A 21,617-nucleotide genomic window follows, 5' to 3' on the forward strand; every position below is an offset into this window, starting at 1 on the left:
GTTGATTGCTCATGTCCTGCTTGATTTTTTCCAAGATTGCAGGAGCTGTCAGGTTCTTTGTAATTATGGTCCTTCTCTGGTCCACTATTCACTGTTTGGTGACCTGAATATTTGGGAATCATTCCAACCACTTGTTATGTAATCTTTACCTGTACATTGTCATATCTGTCTCTAGCCTGTTTATTTTGTAACATGCTTGAATGATGAAGATATTCATCTCAATGCTCCACTTTATGCGTTGGCATTTTCTTCCTTCCTGGGCGGTCACTGGTGCAGTTGCGCTGGAAGCACTTCCAGTTGGTTGGACTGGATGGTCTTGCCCTTCTCTTGTCAAAGCCATATGGGGTACAGCGCCATTTAATTCACTGTCTCCGACTTTTTGAACTGTTCCCTCTGCTTCCTAAGGCCTGAATGTGAGTGACTTTATCCTACGCCACACTTGATGTCACATGATTATTATTTCTCTTCAACATCATCCATCTATGGAGGTAGACCTGTTTAGCTTCGGCTTACATCCAGTGGTAGCGTTAGTTCTTGGGAGTGGCATCAGATGGCACCACTATCTGCCTCAGCTCTTGCTTCGACCTTGAGGAAGGTAGTTCTGCTGAAGCGACTTTCGCAATGGTTTTTTTTTTTTTTTTTTTTTTTTTCTTGAGAATATCTGGGTGCTTTATCATTCGGGTGAACTATTCTAATGAATGCTTGTGTGTGCAAGTGAGCTTCTTTTACCAGTAGTTGTGGACTTTATCTATTCCTGGGGTTCACCAGGAATGGATAATTATTATTATTATTACCATTGGTTGGGGAACTCTAATACTATCTTACAGGTGCTCAGTATTGCTACTTTCTGGAGTTCCATGTAAGTGTTCTCTGGGAGGCCTATTGCTGCTAGGTTCTTAGGAGACCCTATGGCAGGGGTCATCAACCTTTTTTGAGTGAAGAGCCATTTTTGATCTAATTTTAAAAAAAGACAATCTGAAGAGCTGCACCTAGCTCAAGCTGGGAGGGGGTGGGAGAGTTTTTTAAGAAATGGAATAGATTGGGAAGGTGTTTTATTAAAAATATATATATTTTGAAATATTATTTATTAAAACCGAAAAAATGTAACAAACATCCAATTAGGTATGAATTAATGTGACTTTTGCTGCTGAACTTCTTGAGTGAGGGACTTCTTGACTTCCTGAGAGACTCACATTGTTCAGACGGTTTCTTGATTTATTTTTAATATAGTTCATGTTCAAAAATATTTGCCCACAGAAATTTGTCGAACCAAAAACTGAGACAAGTCCAAACACAAATATTTCAAATTTATATATGTGTCCGGTAAGCTACTCCACGCATTGAACACAATTTTGGCTTGCTTTTTCAACTCATCTATTGCTGTCCATTTGTGTAGAATTGCAAGGGCCTTTTGCCTCTCCAAATCCTCAATTTCAGTTTTAAGGCATTTTAGTCTTGCACTCCACATGTCCTTAATTTTTAAGTCCTCTAACTCCATTTCAAATTGGGCTGAAAGTTAAAGAGCACACAATTGGGCTTCATATGGGCTAAAAGTTAGAGCCGCAGTTAAATGCTCAGAGCCGCATGCGGCTCATGAATTTGACATTGTTGCCAACCCCTGCCCTATGGCAACAATGCCAGTGGTTGACATGGTGATCGGGATGATGTTTATAATAATAAAAATTATTATTATTGTTATTATTAGTTATTAGTATTATTTTATTATTTATTTTATATTTTTATTATTATAAAATAATAAAAAACTAAAAACTTTTTTTGGTTTATATTACTCATAATACTAATTAAATTTAATTAGTATTATGACTAACACTAATTAAATTTAATTACCATATTTGATGGCATATAGGGTGCACCACCATTTTAGAAAGGAAAATTAAGGAAAAAAAAGGTCTTAATGTATTTAGGCATTTAATATTTATTCTCAAGTGTATAGTGGAAAACAGCTCATTATAAACATGTGATCAGAACAACAAGAAAAATACTAATACTGTATAATAATACATTGTTCAATTATTATTGTTAATTTACCAATACATCAATTTAAAAGAGAAATAACAGCATCTTAGCTATATTAGAAAATATTTTATATGAAGCAAACTACCACTAGAATTGAAAAAGAGCAAAAAGTCAGTGAGGGAATGGTACAAAACATTAGTGTTCAGCAAAGGGAAAGCTCAATCATTTTTGAAAACCAAAAAAAATCATCGCCTTCAAATCCCAAAAACTCTTCCTCGCTGTTGGTATCACTGTCTTCAAATAACGCAGTGTCTTCAGTGCCACAAGGGCAGTACTAATTCCAGTCTTCTTGAAAGACTTGATAATTATTTTACCAATTATATGTATTTTACCAATTATATTTCTCCAAGATTCCTTAACCCATTCACACATCTGTGCAATGGTGGGCCTCTTAATTCTTCCTGTGGATGTGAGGACATGATCTCGTTCTCTCATCCAGTTTTTCCACTCTTCTCTCATATTTTGCTTAAATGGTGGCTTGTTTATGGACACATCCGAAGGCTGCAATTGGCTTGTCAGTCCACCAGGAATGACAACTACCTGTTTATTTAATTCCCTCTCCCTCTTTTTAATGACTTCAGCTCTATGGGCTCTGAACTTGTCTCAAATGAAAAGAGATAGCTACCTTAAGAAACCACCAGGATGCCTTGCCCATACTTTTTTGAGACATAAATTCAATACAGATTCATCCACCCATCCTTTTGGATGAATATGAACAAATACACCTATTGTAATTTTTTCCTTAGGTGGAGTTTTTCTTTGAAATATTAAAAATGGTGGTAGTTTTGTGCCATCAGCACAGCAGGCCAAAACTACTGTGTAATGTGTTTTCTCATGCCTGGTAGTTTTTATTGATACAGTTTCAGAACCTTTGATATTCACAGTTTTGCTAGCATTAACATTAGCGTTAGTAGAGGCATATGATGCAAGAAAGAAAGCTTATGCAGCATCAGCCAAAAAAAAAAAAAAAAAAAAACCTTTCCATAAAACCCCTCCATTCGTTCCAAATGCCTCTCCAGCTCAGCCCTAAATTAATTTTGGCTATCAACTTCCACAACAAAGGACAGAAGTCTGTTCCACCAATCAACTACCCACTGTCTAAAGGCAAATTTCCGCACATCTATTCTACAACTGTCTTTCCTCAATTTGAAACTATGCCCCCCCTCAGGTTCTTAATCCGAGCAAGAGGAAGGAAGAATCCCATCAGCGTTCATCTTGCTCAACCCATTTAAGGCCTTATACACCTCAATCAGATCACCTCGCAGGTGCCTACTCTCCAGGTACAGCAATTTGAAGAATTTAAGCCTTTCTGTAAGAGCACCCCATTGTTCCCTTCACCAATCTTGTTGCCCTTCTTTGTACTCATTCTATCAACTCTACATCTTTCCTAAAATGAGGCCTCCAGACCTATACAGTACTCTAGGTGTGGCCTGACCATTGCCTTGTATAATGGGATTATCACCTCCTTGTCCCTGCTAGCAAAATTTCTATATATCATTGACAAGACTCCATGACCTGCCCTGGCAGCACATCTACACTTCTCAGTGAACTTCATATTTGACTGCACAATTACCCCCAAGTCTTTTTCACTTTCCGCTTCCCTAAGTATAGTACCACATAGTTGGTATGTTTCTCTTTGGTTATTGCTACCTATATCCAGTACTTTTCATTTGTCAATGTTAAACTTCAGTTGCCACTTCTCAGCCCATTTGCCCAACCTATCTAGATGAAGATGGAGTAGCATACTGTCGTTACTGTCATTAATAAATACAACCTTTGTATCATCTGTAAACTTGGACATTAAACCTCATATACCTTCATCAATATCATTGATAAATATACAAAACAACAATGGGCCCAACACCGAACCCTGGGGAACTCCACTAATAACATTTGTTCATGAAGAGCAGTGTCCATTGATTACCACACTCTGTCGTCTCCCACTCAACCATACCTTTATCCATTGTAGTAACCTTAATGCCATTGCCATACTTCTCCAATTTGTACAGCAGTCTTCCATGTGCAACAGTATCAAAAGCTTTCCTGAAATCCAAGTATATGATATGAAAATTATTTTTGGCATCCAGTTCCCTTGTGACCACATCATAGTATCCAATCAAATTGGTCAAACAAGACCTCACTTTAACAAACCGATGCAGTGTCTTAACTATTACTGCAGTCTTATCTAGATAATCCTGCAATGCTTCTTTAACCACTGATTCTATTATTTTCCCCGGAACACAAGTTAAACTAATAGGTCTATATGTACTTGTGTCACCTTTTGAACCCCCTTTGTGAATTGGTGATACATTTGCACACCTCTAGTCCATGGGGGACCTCCCGAGTCCAAGGAAACTCTCATAATTATGACTAAGGGTTTGCTCACTTCCTTTGCTGCCTCCTTTAATATAAATAGAAAGAGCAAATGATGCCAACAACAACTACTTTGTAGTTTTTTAAGAGTTGTCTAAGGTGTATCTACACACCGATATTATATAGATATTAAACTCTTAATGTATTATGCCTTGTGCATTTAGTTATTTTAAATATTGTCATATACACCTTTTGGCATCTCTCATTTTGTGTGATTATCTTCACAACTGGGTCGTCATGTCTGCAATACCAGGGTACCTGCCCACCCACTGATGATAGGCCAATGGCCTTGAAACATGTCTGGGTGGTGGTACTCACCGAGAATAAGTAACAATAGTCTTCTCTATTAGTGAAGCATTACTTATTCGAGGTAGTGCATTATCATGACAACTCGTCGTGAAGGCAGAGCACAATATGAGAAAGAGCAAATGATGCCAACAACAACTACTTTGTAGTTTTTTAAGAGTTGTCTAAGGTGTATCTACACACCGATATTATATAGATATTAAACTCTTAATGTATTATGCCTTGTGCATTTAGTTATTTTAAATAAATGGATAGATATCGTCCAACCCAAGTGCCTTTTTTACAATTAACTTCAACAAGTTCTCCTCCACTTTGCTCTCAGTTATTACAAAATTTCTTAGATCCCTAACCTCCATAGCTGAGTGGTCAGGAACGGGAGTGCAGGAGCACATGCTCTTTGAGTAGACCGGGGTTCAAGCCCCTGACTGCTAAATACAGTTGATCTGCCAACCCGCACTGGACCAGCGTGGCAGATTATGATCCATTTCCCTCAACATGAATTTTTGAGGAGGCTTCCATCCTGCAGTGGGTTGATAATGGCCGCAGTTTACCTTTTTTTTTTTTTTTTTTTAGAGTGTGGTAAACTTCTGGCACTCCCCTCATTGAATAACTCCTCATGTGTGAATGTAGATGCAAAATACTCATTCAGTTTATCAGCTACCTGAGCATGATAATCAGTAGTCAACCCATCTATGTTAAATGGTCCAATCTGATTCATCCCTTTCCTTCTAGAGTTTACATAAGTAAACAACTCTTTGATGTTTTTTTTTTTTTTTGCATCCTTTGCCAAAGATTTCTTGTAATCTGCCTTTGCCTGCCTAATCTTCTTTGTGACTTGATTACAGACTAGTTTATATCTGCCATAGGTGTCTGTGTCATCTGATACTTTATATGCATCCCATATATTTTTTTTCTCTGCCACAAGCCTCATTAATTCATCTGACATCCATTTAGGCCTAAACCTTGAACAGTATTTCTTAGTTGGAATGAAAAGCCTAGTAGCCCCCAAAATTAAGTTCCTGAAGCCTTCCCGTTTAGAATTCAATGTTGGTAACATCATCAGTTGATCCCACTGTACAGAATTTAAAAATTGTCTTAGACCTCTGTAGTCACCTTTGCGAAAGCAAAAGCCCTTCCCTTTAGCCTTGATGGTAGTTATATCTTTAAGTAATTCCCACATTAGTACATTGTGATCACTGTCACCCAGTGGTTCCTTTATCTGCAAATTCTTAATGCATGAATAATCACTGCTGATAAACAGATCAAGAATATTACTCCCTCTGATTACCTCTCGAACTTGTTACTGTAGAAAACAGTCGTCCAATAAATCCACAAAAGTCTTGCTAGTGTGTGAGTGAACCACCCACAAATTCCAATCAATATCTGGAAAGTTAAAATTCCCCATTATAAGACATTCTGATTTACTGACCCACTCTATTTCTCTGCACAATTACTCATTATACTCTTCAGATTCATTAGGCCTATAACATCTTCTTGAAAGACTTTATAATTATTTTACCATTTATATTTCTCTAAGATTCCTTAACCCATTCACACACCTGTGCAATGGTGGGCCTCTTAATTCTTCCTGTGAATGTGAGGCTATGATCGAGTTATTAGCTCCCTGTTAGAGTTTGATAAACTTCTGGCACTCCCCTCATTGAATAACTCCTCATGTGTAGATGCAAAATACTCATTCAGTTTATCAGCTACCTGAGCATGATCATCAACAGTCAACCCCTCTATGTTAAGTGGTCCAATCTGATTCCTCCCTTTCCTTCTAGAGTTTACATAAGTAAAGAACACTTTGCTGTTTTTCTTTGCATCTTTGGCCATCCATATTTAACACATACCTACTCTCATTTTTCCTTTCCCAGTGCTTATGTCACACCAAACAGAGTCAACATTGCATTGTCCACCAACATCAATTGGATGCACTTCCTTAGATTTTATGTTTCTTAACTAACAGCATAACTCCTCCTCCTCCTCCCTTCCTGTCCTGTTTATCCTTCCTGTACACATTGTACTACCAAAATTCCAATTCTGCACTACTTATATCTGTGTGACACCATGTCTCTGATATCCCAACAATATCTGCCTTTGATGTCTTGACTAGCACTTCAACCTCATCAAATTTATTAATTATACTCCTAGCATTGGTGTACATGCAAGTATACATGCATTGACAAGGCTCTCATCAGATACTCCCTCATATCATGTCTGATCAGAATTACAGACACTTTCATATTCAACTCTAACTTGCAACTTTTTTTCAACATTGACCTGTACTTGTTGAGTAAATCTGCAGATCTCTTACTCTTAATGTCATTAGTTCCAATGTGTACAACAATATCACCTTTTGTGCTCTTAAAAGATGATAGTTGCTCTACATCATCAACTTTTGCCCTTGGCAGACATACCCTGGTCCTGTTCCACCTATCCTTCTTGCATAGTATATTTCCCATTTCCCTGACAATAGAGTCACCAACAGTAACTAGTTCCTTAGCGTCCACAGCATTATACCTTGGAGATTGCCTCCATGTTGCCTGATGCACAGGAGTGAGCTCTGTCATTGAGCTGGCAGCTGAGAGCTTGATGGGCCCCTCATATTAATTTCTTCGAGGGCATTTACCCTACACCTCAAGTTCTCATAGATGCCCATCAGAATGCTGAGTTAGTGCCTAATTTCTTGACACTCTAGATACCTAGAACACACAAAGGCATCTTCCTTGGCTAGATCATGTCCTGTTTTAGGAAGGTCAGCAAACATTTCGCACATTTTTTGAGACTGATGCGTTGGAGAATTGTCCCCTTCATTACTTTCCTGAGTCACAGCACTCTCGCTGGTCTGTGATCTTTGCTTCGCAGCTCTAATCTAGGTCATGATTTCCATTTAAATACTGTTTAATTAACACTGAAATTTAATAAGATTAATAATATTTTTGATTAATTGATAATACTATAATAAGCTAACGGATTCCTAATACAGTGCTTCATATTATGCTATCTAGTTTTACTTTATACCTTACCCTATCAGTTCGAGATATATGTACGTTACTCTATTTCTTATTGACTACAATATGGTGGCTAGTTCAACAATATTGGTGCTAATACCGGTGGTCATAACTTTCAAAAATCGCTGGTTAATTCAAAATAAGAAGCTAATGAATGCTACTAAACCTATTTGATTTCTCTCTAAAACACAAATGTACTATGTTAATTAATAAAGAATATGGTAAAAATTAAAAAGACTTATCCCTTTACAGCAGCCAGAAATCCACTGACTCTTCTCTTGTGCAACCAGAGTGGCCTCCTTAGTGGGACCTCATCCATATTTCCTATTTGGCCAAGTTTAAAAGAAGTTCTTTTTCGTGCCTTTATTACAAATTTATGGAATACCAGTATTTTTGTTTCATAATCTGCTGGTAATTTTTGTGCAATTGATGTTTTTGTATGCATTTATAAACCATGCCTTTGCATGAATAGGTAACACAGGCCTTCTGTTCCAGAAAAATTCGTTCCTTCATCGTCCTCCTGCCAATATCCTGGCCTTATGCATAATCATTTTGGTAGAAACACTTGTTCCTAAATTCCTTTCACCTACTACCCACTACTTTACATCTTCTTCAAGTTCTGGCCAGTGGGGCAGGACGACTAAGGTTAGGTTTACTTTTTTTTAGCAGCTTGAAGTATCATTTTATCGTATGCTGTTAGTCTTAGTGTGATCTGTTATGTTTAGCTTATATCCGATAGTGTAACCCAACCTCTTTTCTCCTGCACCCATTTTCTGAGGGTAAAATACTTTAAAATAATGTCAAATGCCAAGATTAAACAATATTGTTATGAAACGAGGTTCTAATTAAAAACAATTTTGTTTACAATTAACATTGTTCTTTATTTTATTTCAGTCACCCACAATGATTAAAATTCATTGTCATGATTATAATCACTTCACACAATTAAATTACACTGCTGTACATGGAGACACACTCAACATCACAAACCTGCACAGAACCAACTGGCCTGATGGTCTTGCCACATTTTAAAAGATCAGCGAACTATTGAGAAACCTGGAGAAGAATCTTGAAGCTTCCATCGCCTTCTAAGGCAAAAAGCCTTAGAAGTTTTTTCTGTGTTCTCCGGCTTTCGAAACTTCTTGGAACTGATTCCAAATAATGCTGCAAGTCCAGAAGTAGTCAAGAGTGTCCCATTATCTTTCAGAAAAGAAAATATTCTGTATTGAGTTGAACTGAATAACTTTTTATAATTCACACATGAGGCTTTTAGGGTATTACTGTCATTTCTTGTATAAGATTTAAGAGCATTATTATCAATTCTCACATATAAGGATTTAAGATCATTATTATCAATTCTCACATATAAGGATTTAAGATCATTATTATCAATTCTCACATCTAGGGATTTAAGAGCATTAATAACACTTTTGATTGCCCTCTTATATTTATCCAAAATCCATGTAGTTAATCATATATGCAATTTCCACATTCAACTTTTATTGTTCTTTCTAATTTTAGATATTAACATGAAATTACTTGATTTCTTGAGAAATAAAAAACTTATTCCCAGACTCTATTAAACTTTAAATATGGTATCCCTATTTTTCCTCCATTTTTTTATTAGATGGCAAACCTGTGAAAATGAAATTAAAAAATAATTCCAAACCTGTGATGAATTCAGTACGAATGGGAGACAAAGTTCAGCCTAAGGATAACAAAGAAATGGTAATCACTCTGCATATTAATATTTCTTTTAAATATTATAAAATTCATTGAAGATGATTTTACTGTAACAAAAAACTGAATGAATTTTATATTAGCACTTTGCATTTTTATAAAGCATTAATTGAATGTATATTTTTATTATAAATACAGTAAAAGTCTGATATAACATAGTTAATTAACACCATAGTTTCAGAAATAATCTAGCTCAAGTCATAATTCTCCACCTCCTAGGTGCTTACAGGCATGTTCATATGTGTGTAAAGCTTCTATCCATGTATAACAACTCAACTCCCATGAAACAGGTTTTCAATAAATTTTATTTTTGGCTGTTTTTTAAAGTTTTGGCATCATTCCAAATCCCTTTTTTTTTTTTTTTTTTTTTTTTTAGTTGTTGGCGCATTGGCTTCTGTAGCCATAATGCACTTCCCAAAGTTTTTGCATTTTACTCTGATCCAAGCCCGAGGCGGGATTTAAACCCACGACCTTTGGGTTGCCAGGCACTTTACCACCCGGCTAGCCTGTTTGGCTCAAATCCCATTAAAAATCAGAAATACAATATTTTATGAAATACTTATAATACTTCTACTAACAATACAAAGTCCAAGAACATTGTGATGGAAATGCCTGCAAGTATTTCTGTTGTGAATCACTAGTTTGTTGATTGTATAGGCATGTATTCTAAAAAAAAAAAGAAAAAAGTTCTTGTTTATACTCTGGCATGACCACCAGGTCAGTGGAGTTTACAATAATTTTTATCACTACAAACATTAATCATATACCAACAATCAACTAATCACGTACCAACTGTGTGGTACTACACTTAAGGTGGTAGAAAATGAAAAAGACCTGCGAGTAATTGTGCAGGCAGATATGAAGTTTTCTGAGCAATGCAGACAGGCTGCGAGGGCAGGTCATGGGGTTTTGTCAATGATATACAGGAATTTTGCTAGCAGGGAAAAGGAGGTGATTATCCCTCTGTATAAGGCAATGGTCAGGCCACGCCTTGAGTACTGCGTACAGGTCTGGAGACCTCATTTTAGGAAGGATGTAGATTTACTTGAGCGTGTACAGAGAAGGGCAACAAGATTGGTGAGGGGAATGAAGGGATCCTCTTATCAAGAGAGGCTTAAGTTCTGCAAATTGCAGTGGCTGGAGACTAGGCACCTGCGCGGTGATCTGATTGAGGTGTATAAGGCCTTGAATGGGTTCAGCACGCTGAATTCTGATGGGATCCTTCCACTTGTTCAGATTACGAACCTAAGGGGGCATAAATTCAAATTAAATTATTCAAATTAATACAGATGGAAGTTGATAGGTTGAATAAATTTAAGGAGGAACTGGACAGGCATTTGGAGGGAATGGTGTGATTTTTTTTTTTTTTTTTGGCTGATGCTGCATAAGCTCATACATTTGCTTTCTTGCATCACATGCCACTACTACTACTATTACTACTACTACTATTACTACTACTACTATTACTACTACTACTATTACTACTACTACTACTACTATATTCAGTAGTTATGGGCTTGAACCCCAGTCCACTCAAAGATCTCATGCCACTGCACTCGTGCTCCTGTCCCTCGACATGGGCACCTGCACATGTTGAGGGGACCTCTCAGTGATGCTGCTGGACCTCCAGATTAGGCATGGCTTTGAGCACTGGGATCCAATTCCCTCAGCCTAGGTTCCAGGCTAACATCAATGGAATCCGGAACGTTTGCTGTGCACTGCGACCCATCGAAATTCGGAAAGGAGGATCTGGTGGTTGAGGGGCCCAGGCCCAGCTTCAATACACCACTTTAGCCCCTGCTTCAACAAGATGGGTGGTTTGATGGGTGGCAGGATTGATCCCAGCTGGAAGTCCCAGCTGGGATCAGTTGGCTAGTAGGCTCATCTGCAAGGGTCACACACCCCTACAATGCCACACCCCTACCCTCATAGTCTGAGGGACAGGATTCAGACTGGCAGTGGTGTAGGTATGGTACCTGGGTAGCCCTGGCATTCCACTCCCGGGTGCATTTATTGCTTGTTGGGTAGTGGGCGTCCCTTTGGGCTCCAAAGGAACTCCGGTGGGTGGGGAACCCGGGCACACTAAACCACTTCAAAAATTTCATGAATCCTGATAAATTTACTACTTCAGGGGCCCTCAACCCGGTCCCCATCTGCAAATATAGATGAAGACACAGATAACACTATTGTTACAAAGAGGCAGCAAACTGAAATACCACCAATGCCTGTCCCAAGGTTTTTAATTATACATTCAACCAGCAAAAAAAACAATTGGCAAAATGTCACCCTTTATACAGAAGGGGTTAGATGGGTTAGCAGGTTCCAATAAATCAGTTAAGAGGCTCTGTTCTGGAGACCTCTTAATTGAAACTAAAAGTGATAGGCAGTCTGAGCAGCTACTCCAAGCAATATCAATCAGAGGAGTACCCATAACAGTGACACTACACAAAACACTCAACTCATTGAGAGGTGTCATTTCAGAGTGGGACCTTCTTGACTTTACCGAGGAGGAGATCTGCTCTGAACTAAAACCACAGAGAGTTATTGCCATTATTAATTTGCATAGGGATAGGAAACTTGTTAAAACTAGAAACATATTCCTAACTTTCAACTCACCGATGTCTCCTAATGAGATTAAAGCTGGTTATATCAACATCAACTGCCCAATGCATCCATATGTTCCAAATCCCTTATGGTGCTTCAGGTGCAAAAATATGGACATTCTCAAATGGCCTGCCATGGAGTCCTTGCATGCACTCGTTGTGGTGCAAAGGACCACAAAACAACATTATATTCCACCACGAAACCTGCCTGCATTAACTACTATCATGAGCATGCCAGAGGTGGAAAGAAGAAAAAGAAATCCAATGGCTGAAGGCAGAGCTGAACATATCATACTAGGAGGCAAGGAAAGCGGTGAAACCTCTAAATATCAACAGTAAATATCTAAATGTCTATCTAAATAGTAAATATCTAAATACGCCCAGAAGGTAGCAGGGAGATGTTCCATTGGAACTCAGACAGACATGACCATTCCTCCAAAAGAGTCATTCACTCCCATCGCACATTACTTCTTAAGCTCACAAAAACCTGCACAGAAAGACCAATCAGCTGTACTCCTATATTGGTACCTCCTAATGCTCCACAAGTAACAAAAGCAATTGCCAAAGAAAAGACTAATAAATTTGAAATACCCCTTAGTATCCAAGAAAACATGGGTGTCAAAGAGAAGGAGGTACAAGAATATTCAGTGTTGGAACTCTTTTCTGAGGTGGAAATGAACAGTGGACAGCATCCATACTACCCCAGCAAAAATAAAGCCAAAACTGACAAAAGTAAGCCCTCAGCACCTCGGAAACCACCTGATAGACCCACCAAGCCAAAATAATGGCTAAATTCCTACAATGAAACTGTCGTGGATTCTGGTGAAACAATGATGACATCAAGGCCTTCCTGCAAAAGCATGAGTCAGTTTGCTTTTGCTTACAAGAGACATACCTGAAGGCAAATGAAAACCCTTCCCTTTGTAACACTACTATTTTTTTTTTTTTTTCTTTTGGCTAATGCTATGTAATCTTGCTTTCTTGCATCATATGCTTCTACTAATGCTAATTTGATTTCTTAAAATCATTGACTGTTATCATGAGAGGATTTCATGTGTATAGTCTTCTGTTAAATTACTTAAACCAAGTATTTGTCATAGTCAAATTCTATTCATGATAGACTTGTAGAAATTTATTTCCATGTTCATTTGTTTCTCACAGACCATGTTCCTGATGATCTTTATTATCAGGAACCCTTTTTCTTCCCTTCTCAATGTTAGTGTTGTCAGATCTTCCATTACGATCTTACCTTTGTGTTTCTGGGTATTGTTTATTGCTTCTTTTATTTCTTTTTAGAAATAAAAGAAATAATTTATATGTATACTTTTGGACTCATCTTCTGTACATTGCTTTTGTAAAGGTGACCACAGTGCTCATGGGTAATTTTTAAATTCTGTTTAGTGGGAAAAACTGATGATGTTACTAACAGCAAATTCTAAATGAGAAGTATTTGGAAAGCAGTCATAAGAGCTACTAGGCTTGCTATACCAACTAAGAGATACTGAAAAGCTGAATAGTTATTTTTGCATGTACATTCACACATGAGGAATATTTTATGAGTGAGGTTGCCAGAAGTTTATCAGATATTAACAGAGCTAAATGAATTTGTGATAACTAAGAGGAAAGTGGAAAAGAAATTGTTGAAGCTAAATGTAATAAAAAACCACCTCGGTTGGATGGCTCTATCCAATTATGTTAAGAGAGGCTGCAAAGGAAGTAAGCAAACCTCTAGCCATAATTATTAGAGCATCCTTAGATTGGGAGATGTACAACTGCATCCCCAATTCACAAACGAGAATCAAATGGTGACATGAGTAATTATGTAAGCTTGACTTTGTTTTGGGGGAAAATAATAAAACTGCTGGTTAAAGAAGTAAAGCAGGACTATCTAGATGGGCATGCAGTACAGCAGTCACAGCATGAATTTATTAAGGGAGACAATCTTATATGATCAATCTGATTGGATACTATGACAAAGTAACTGGATGCATAAAATAATTTTGACATCATTTACTTAGATTTCATTAAAGCTTTTTATACTGCATAAAAATTGGAAATAGTGTGCCATTAAGAGCAATTAGTCAAGTAAAGAGATTCTTGAGGGGAAGGGGACAGATTACCAGTGGGCACACTGGTCTTCTTGGAATAACATTATTAGTGGAGTCCCCCAGGATTCAGTGCTGGGACAATTATTGTTTTCTAAATTTATTAATGATATTGATGAAGACATATGAAAGACTTAATTTTTAAGTTTGCAGGTGATATGAAGATTGGCAGGGTGTTTAATCACAGTAATATGAGTACTGTGATTAAACACCATGCAGCATCTACACTGCATCTAGAACTTGTTACTGCAACAGGATCTAGCCAAAGGGCAGATTACCTGAGAAGGAAGGTATTTCATATGGGGAAAAGTAATATGAGATTAATATACTAACTGTTGGGTACTACAGTTTGGTACTATAGTGGAGATTGAAAAAAACCTTGGTGATAATTGTTCAGTCAGATATGCAGTTTTTTGACCATTGCAGACAGGCTGCCAGGACATCTCATAGGTTTTTGTCAATGGTTTGCAGAAATTTTTTCAGCAGGTAAAAGGACGTGATTATCGCATTGTATAAGGCAGTGTTTCCTACTTTAATTTGACCACAGAACCCTTCCATCATTTTTAAAAAATTATGGAAGCCCAATTAAAAAATTACGGAACACCACAATCAACATTCCTCCAACTATAGGTTGCTCATTTGTGACATAATGACAATGCACTCACAATTGGTACAGCATAGTACAGTTCTGCCAAAAGTTTGTATCATCTCTTATTTAAACGGACTTACATATAATTCATTTGATTAACATGCGAACATGCTGTGATTTCTTAAAATTAAAATTATTATTAAAAATATCTACTTCATTTTGAGAAAAATTATTAGAATTTTTTTTAAGTCTTGAAATGTTATTCTAATGATCCCCCCCCCCCCCTCCCATCCCCATTTTCTTGTGGAACCTGCACTTTCACTTCATGGAACACCATTTGAGAAACATTGATGGTATAACACAATGGTTAGGCCACATCTTGAGTACTGCATACAGGTCTGGAGGCCTCATTTCAAGTCTTGACTTATTCTAAGGAAGGACTTGGATCTGTTGGAATGGGTGAAGAGAAACGCAGTGCAACTGGTGAGTGGGACAAAAGGATGCTCTTTCAAGATAGGCTTCAGTTCTTCATGGATTGAGCAAGCTCAGTCTGATGGGATTTTTCCACTTGCTCAGATTATACACAAGTGACATAAATTCAAATTGAGGAAGGATGTTTGCACAACAGATGTGTGGAAGTTTGCATTTGGCCAATGGTTAGTTGATTGTCTGAAACAAGAAGAAGAAATGAATCACTTATAAGTTTATCAAGTGGAAATCTGCTGTACACTAATGGAAACAGTGAAAGGAGTGAAGGTGGAGTTGGGTTTATGGTCCATAAAGATTTTAAAAACAACATTTTGGAACTCAAAAGTACATCACCAAGGGTGTCAAGACTAATACTCAAGATTTCTAAGAGGTACAAGCTAAAGATTATAATGATTTATGCACCAACATCGAGCCATGATGATGAAGAGGTTGAAGAAATGTACACTGAAATTGAGAGTCTTCTAGATGAGCAGAAAACCCACTACACTATTATTATGGGGAACTTCAATGCTAAGGTTGGAAAAAGGCAAAACAGCGCAGAAAGAGGAACTATAGGAAATTTTGGAATTGGTGAAAGAAATAAAAGAGGTGAAAGACTTGTGGAATTTGCAGAATCTCAAGGAATGTCAGTAATGAACACTTTTTTCAAGAAAAGGGTGTACAGAAAGTGGACATGGAAGTGTCCAAATGGATTAACAACTAATGAAATCGACTTCATCCTCACTAACAGAAGATATATTGTGAATGATGTTACCGTCCTGAATAAGGTAAATGTTGGAAGTGATCACAGAATGGTAAGATGTACACTTGATATTGATGTAGGAAAGGAAAGGAAAAAACTGACTCGAGTAAATAATACAAAGGTCTTTGAAATAACAGAGGAGGAGAAAAAGCAGTATGTACTGGAACTTAAGAACAAGTTTGAGCTTCTGCAGACTGCTCAGGACCAAGATATCGACAAGGAATATTACAACTTTCTGAAAGTGATAAAGCCCAAGAAACCTATAGGGAAACAGAAATCCAAAGAAAAAAAAATTAGTCAAGAAACACTTGTTATGATGAACCAAAGACGACAAATGAAGAGCAAGAAAAACACTGACAGGGAGAAAATTGAGTATACTGAGTTATGCAAAGCCATTAGAAAGAGACTCAGAGAGGACATAAGAAGATTTAACACAAGAAAAGTAAAACAAGCATTAAGGGAAAACAAAGGATTTAAATCAGCAGCCATGAGCAGTAATACAGAAAGACAAATGATACTGAAACTGAAGAATAGCGATGGTGTACTTATAAACAGCAGAGAAGGCATAATTCAAATAGCAGAAGACTACTATAGAGAATTATACAAGGAGTGAGGGAATGATACCAGCAGTGGGGAAGATAGATTGCAAAGTAGAAACACATACGACATACCCAATATTCTTCCTGATGAGGTAGAACATGCATTGAAGAAAATGAAGAATCGGAAAGCCCCGGGGGAAGATGAAGTTACTGTAGAGTTGTTAAAATTGGGAGGAAGAGACATAACACAAAAACTGGCAAGGCTCTTCACAAAGTGCATTAGAAAAGGTGTGACGCCTAAGCAGTGGAATAATGCAATCATAGTTTTGCTGCATAAGAAAGGAGATAAATCAGAAATTGGAAATTATAGACCAATTAGCTTGTTATCCCATATCTACAAGTTGTTCACAAGGGTCATTACTAACAGATTAGAAAGAATACTTGATGAGAATCAACCGAAAGAGCAAGCTGGCTTTAGGACAGGATTCTCAACTATGGATCACCTTCACGTAATATCACAAGCAAATGAATATAAAACACCATTATGCCTGGCATTTGTGGATTATGAAAAGGCATTTGACTCCATACAGCATAAGGCAATGTTTCGGGCACTGGAAAGACAAGGCATAGATACTCCATATATTATGATTTTGAAGAAAATATATGAGAGTGCTACATCCTTTATTAGACTAGACAAAGACAGTAGGAAATTTAAAATCGAGAAAGGAGTTCGACAAGGAGACACAATATCTCCGAAGCTGTTTACTGCTGCCCTTGAGGAAGCTTTCAGAAGATTAGACTGGTCGCAGAAAGGAGTCAATGTGAACGGAGAGTACCTAAACCATTTACGATTTGCAGATGACATTGTGGTCATAAGCCACGATCCCAAAGAATTAGAGGAAAATCTTAATCAGTTATGCACAGTTAGTAAGGATTTTGGACTAAAGATGAATATGGCTAAAACAAAAGTAATGATGAACAAGTATGCCACGGAAAGGGAAATAATGATTGAAGGAGCAGTAATTGAAAAGGTGGAGTCATATACTTATCTGGGACAAGTTATTAGCTGTAATAATGATAAATGGCTGGAAGTCAAGAGAAGAATAAATTTTGGATGGATAGCATTCAGGAAATATAGTCACATACTGAAGAGCAATATCCCAGTTTGTTTGAAACGTAAAATAATGAATCAATGTATACTCCCCACCATGACTTATGGAAGTGAAACTTGGGCACTCACCAAAAGAATGGAAGAGAAGCTAAGAACTACACAGCGAAGAATGGAACGAATTATATTGGGAATCAGACTGTTAGATAAGAAGAGAAACACATGGATTAGGCAGCAAACTCAAATAAAGGACATTCTTATCAAAACTAAAGAACTAAAATGGTCTTGGGCAGGACACATAGCTCGAAGGCATGATCACAGATGGACTAAGAAAATAACAGAATGGTACCCAAGAGGAGCTAGAAGAAAACCTGGAAGACAAAGGCGGAGATGGATAGATGAAATTCATGAGTTTTTGAATAGTAAATGGATGGCCAGTGCTCAAAACAGAAGGAACTGGAAAGTTGCTGGAGAGGCCTTCATCCTGCAGTGGATTGAAAATGGCTGATGATGATGATGATGATAGTTGATTGTCAAAACAAACTTCCATCTGGTGTTGTAGAAGTAGGTTGTTTGTTTGTATTAAATTCAACGAAGAACTAGACAGAGTATTAGAGGAGATGGACAGGTGATATGGCGAGGGTTTTTTTTGCTGATGTTGTAATAGATCAGTAAAAAAAAAAAAAAAAAAAACTCCCCATATCACCTGTATGATTCCTGTTCATCTCACATCATGGACTCTTGTTATAAGTTATTTCAATTGCCATGTTTTAATCTTTGTTGGCTTGACATAGGGTCCGAATATCCCATTTCCCTAACCTAATGAAAGTTCCTCCTGAAATCTGGGGATTCTTTGCGCGTCTGCCCTATTCAACAAACATCAGGTACTTGGTGCCTGATGGGAATGACAGGCTTATTCTCATTACTTTCTGCAGCTATTTCACTTTTTCTAACTACACCTGCTGTTAACATGCAGTCCAACATCCCATTTCTGCCTTGCAACAGTATCAGTAGTGGCTGCTGCTTTCTGCCAGGACCATTGATTTTGGAGTGCTTTGCTTCATGTGAAGACCTCTCATGCATACCCATCACCAGCATATATTCTAGTGATAATATTGAAATCAGGGCCGTGCAAAGGTATTCGGGGACCGAGATGCAAAAGGGGTTAAGGGGCGCCATTTATTTGTGTTGAGACAAAAAAAAATTAAATGGAGCATATATTTATTAAGTATTAATTATTACTATTATTTTAATATTATTAAAATATAATTATTAAAATAAATATTATTATAATATTTATCAAAACACAAAATTTTTGATAAATAGTTAAAACAATCACCTATAATAGACATTAAATGTTATCATCAACTTGACACACATACACAAATTTGTTTTATGTATTCTAATATAATTATATTTTGATAAATAGTCAAAACAAAACAGTTACTTATAATAGACATATTAAATGTTATCATCAACTTGACAGAAAAAAAGGGGAAAAAAATTTTACAAAATTTGCCACCGTATGGCATGTAACTTAGTTACATCTTAGTTACTATTATGCAAATAACATACGTTATTTGCATAATAGTAAGTTATTGCCATAGCGTCACTACTCAGCTGTACTGTACTGTATAAAAGCAAAGCAGTCTCTTCAAAATCATACAGTAGATGTTTAATTGCACTACAGCATCAATGCCAACAATGTTGCAGGAAAAGGTGCTATTAGTGAAGCTGTACTATCAGAACAGCAACAATGCAGCTGTGGTTATCGGAGAATTCCAGCATCAGAAGCGCATAAGGCATGGCCTTAGGCCACAAAATGATTGTGAAATTTGAAGCAACAGGACATCTTGGTGTTCAACCAGGTAGTCGAAAACAAGTGGACTCCTCTCATGTTGAAGATATGGCTCTGGCTGTCATGGATTTATCAAATCAATCTCTCTGTGGTAGCACAAGGGTGCTAGATGTTTCTCGTGAAGTGGACATGCCATATTCCACTGTAAGGCTAGTAATGCATCAGGTGTTGCAGTACTATCCTTACAAGATGCACACACTACAGCAGCTAAAGCATGGTGGTGCAGATATGCGTTTCACATACACACTTCAGTTTCTGACACGAATGACAGTGGATATCACTTGGCCATGGAACATTCTTTGGAGTGATGAAGCCCACTTCTGCTTAAATGGACAAGTGAATATGCACAACTATTGCATTTGGGCAACAGAAAAACCCTTGAGTTATCCAAGAGGTCCTGTTGCATTCTCCAAAAGTGACAGTGTGGTGTGGATTTACGGCCACATTCATGATTGGGCCATATGTTTTTTTGAACAGGTAACACCAACTAGACCCCGAACCTGTTCTTTCACCGGGCAGCGATATTATGAAATGTTGGCAAATTTCACAATACCAGAGCTACAGCAATGTGGGTGCCTTCAGGATACCATATTCATGCAAGATGGTGCACCACCCTACATCCACCGTTGTGTCCAAAGATTGCTAAGGCAACACTTTACAGACGAATAGGTCATCGGCCGTTGTTTCCAGACATCTTGGCCACTCCCAATCACTAGACCTCACCCCATGCGACTTCTGGTTGTGGGGTTTTTTGAAGAACCAGGTGTATCAGGAAGGATGTCAAACTCTGGCAGATCTGAAGGACAGCATTAGACATCATGTGCTGGCTATTCCAGTTGACATGTTACGTTCTGCTATAGAAAATGCTGTTCTTCGAATGGAAATTGTTGTTGACCAAAATGGAGGACACATTGAACAGTGTAGTGCTGTTCAAGTGATTTGTATTGCCACAATGCCATACAATGACAAATTTTGTAACTAATTTTTTTTTTCCAATAAATGGGAAGCACATTCTTTTATTGTACCTGTTTACCAAATTTCTCTTCAGTACGAGCCTTAGAACTTGCTCCAGTGTCCTGTATTACAACCCTGTATTACAATATATTGATTATTACAGAATAATTAAATAGCCAAAACAAAAAAAAATCACCTATAACAGATATTAAATGTTTTTATCAATTTGATACAAAGAACAGGTAACACCGACTGGACCCCGAATTCACAGAAATATATATTATGTATTTTTAGTTTTGTTTTGAAGCCTTTTCTACCCATTTATTAAATACATCCTCAAAAGAAAATTCACCAGCTATTTCCCATTCAATTGTAATATTGCACAAGCATTTAATCTTACACCGATTTTCACATATCATTTAATTTTTTAATTGGTAAGGTAATAAAGGGTAAATTGTGCTTAACCTATCTTTACTTTTATAGCCTGTGGATAATATTCCTTCTATTTTCACTAATTAGAATCACTGTTTAATAGAACTAAAATTCAATTTACAAACGTGATCACAATGACCGGCGCTTACTACATATCGTATAGTGAACGGCACTTTACTTAGGTGACTCCATCGTAACATGATTTGATTGTATAGTGAACTAATTGTAAAGCGGGGGGGGGGGGGGTCCATTGTTTTTTAACTTTTTTTTATGTGAAACTTTGGATAATTGGGGCAACCACTTAATCGGGCCAAAATACACTAGTCCCAATGAGTCCCAATTAACCGGAATCAACTGCATTCCTGTTTGATAAGACTTTTGTAATTTCATTGCATCTTTATCATTTTTTGTGTAAATATATATCTATATATTGATTAAATCCACTTTACTGCCTTCCTAGCTTATTCACGGAAACAGATGTTGATTTTGCAGGAAAAGGAAATCTTTGGCAATAAAGTACATCCGCAAAAAGAAGAAGATGCTCTTAGTAACAAGTCTTTCAATGGATTAAAGGATATTAAAGAACTGAAGGAGAAAGGAGTGATAATTGAAAAACCGTCCAAGGAAACTAGTCGTTCTTCACTCCAGGCAGGTTCAGAAGAGGAAAAGAAAGATGCAAGTAAAGAGGACTTGGATATGAAAGAAGGTTAGTAGATTTTTAACACTAA

At 37.3% G+C, this 21,617-nt stretch overlaps 1 protein-coding gene across 1 annotated transcript in view; it reads left to right on the forward strand.

The window, feature by feature from the left end:
- LOC150089320 (sodium channel protein para-like) overlaps window positions 1–21,617 on the forward strand; it is a 2,114,826-nt gene that overhangs the window by 1,590,170 nt on the left and 503,039 nt on the right. Inside the window, exons 23-24 of the mRNA XM_090389008.1 lie at window positions 9,358–9,458; window positions 21,367–21,595. Coding sequence (XP_090245134.1) covers window positions 9,358–9,458; window positions 21,367–21,595 — 330 coding nt within the window. The remainder of the gene's footprint in view (window positions 1–9,357; window positions 9,459–21,366; window positions 21,596–21,617) is intronic.

Source organism: Mastigoproctus giganteus, chromosome 2 (assembly GCF_048544385.1).
Source record: "Mastigoproctus giganteus isolate SK-2022 chromosome 2, ASM4854438v1, whole genome shotgun sequence".
Taxonomy (NCBI): Eukaryota; Metazoa; Arthropoda; class Arachnida; order Uropygi; family Thelyphonidae; genus Mastigoproctus; species Mastigoproctus giganteus.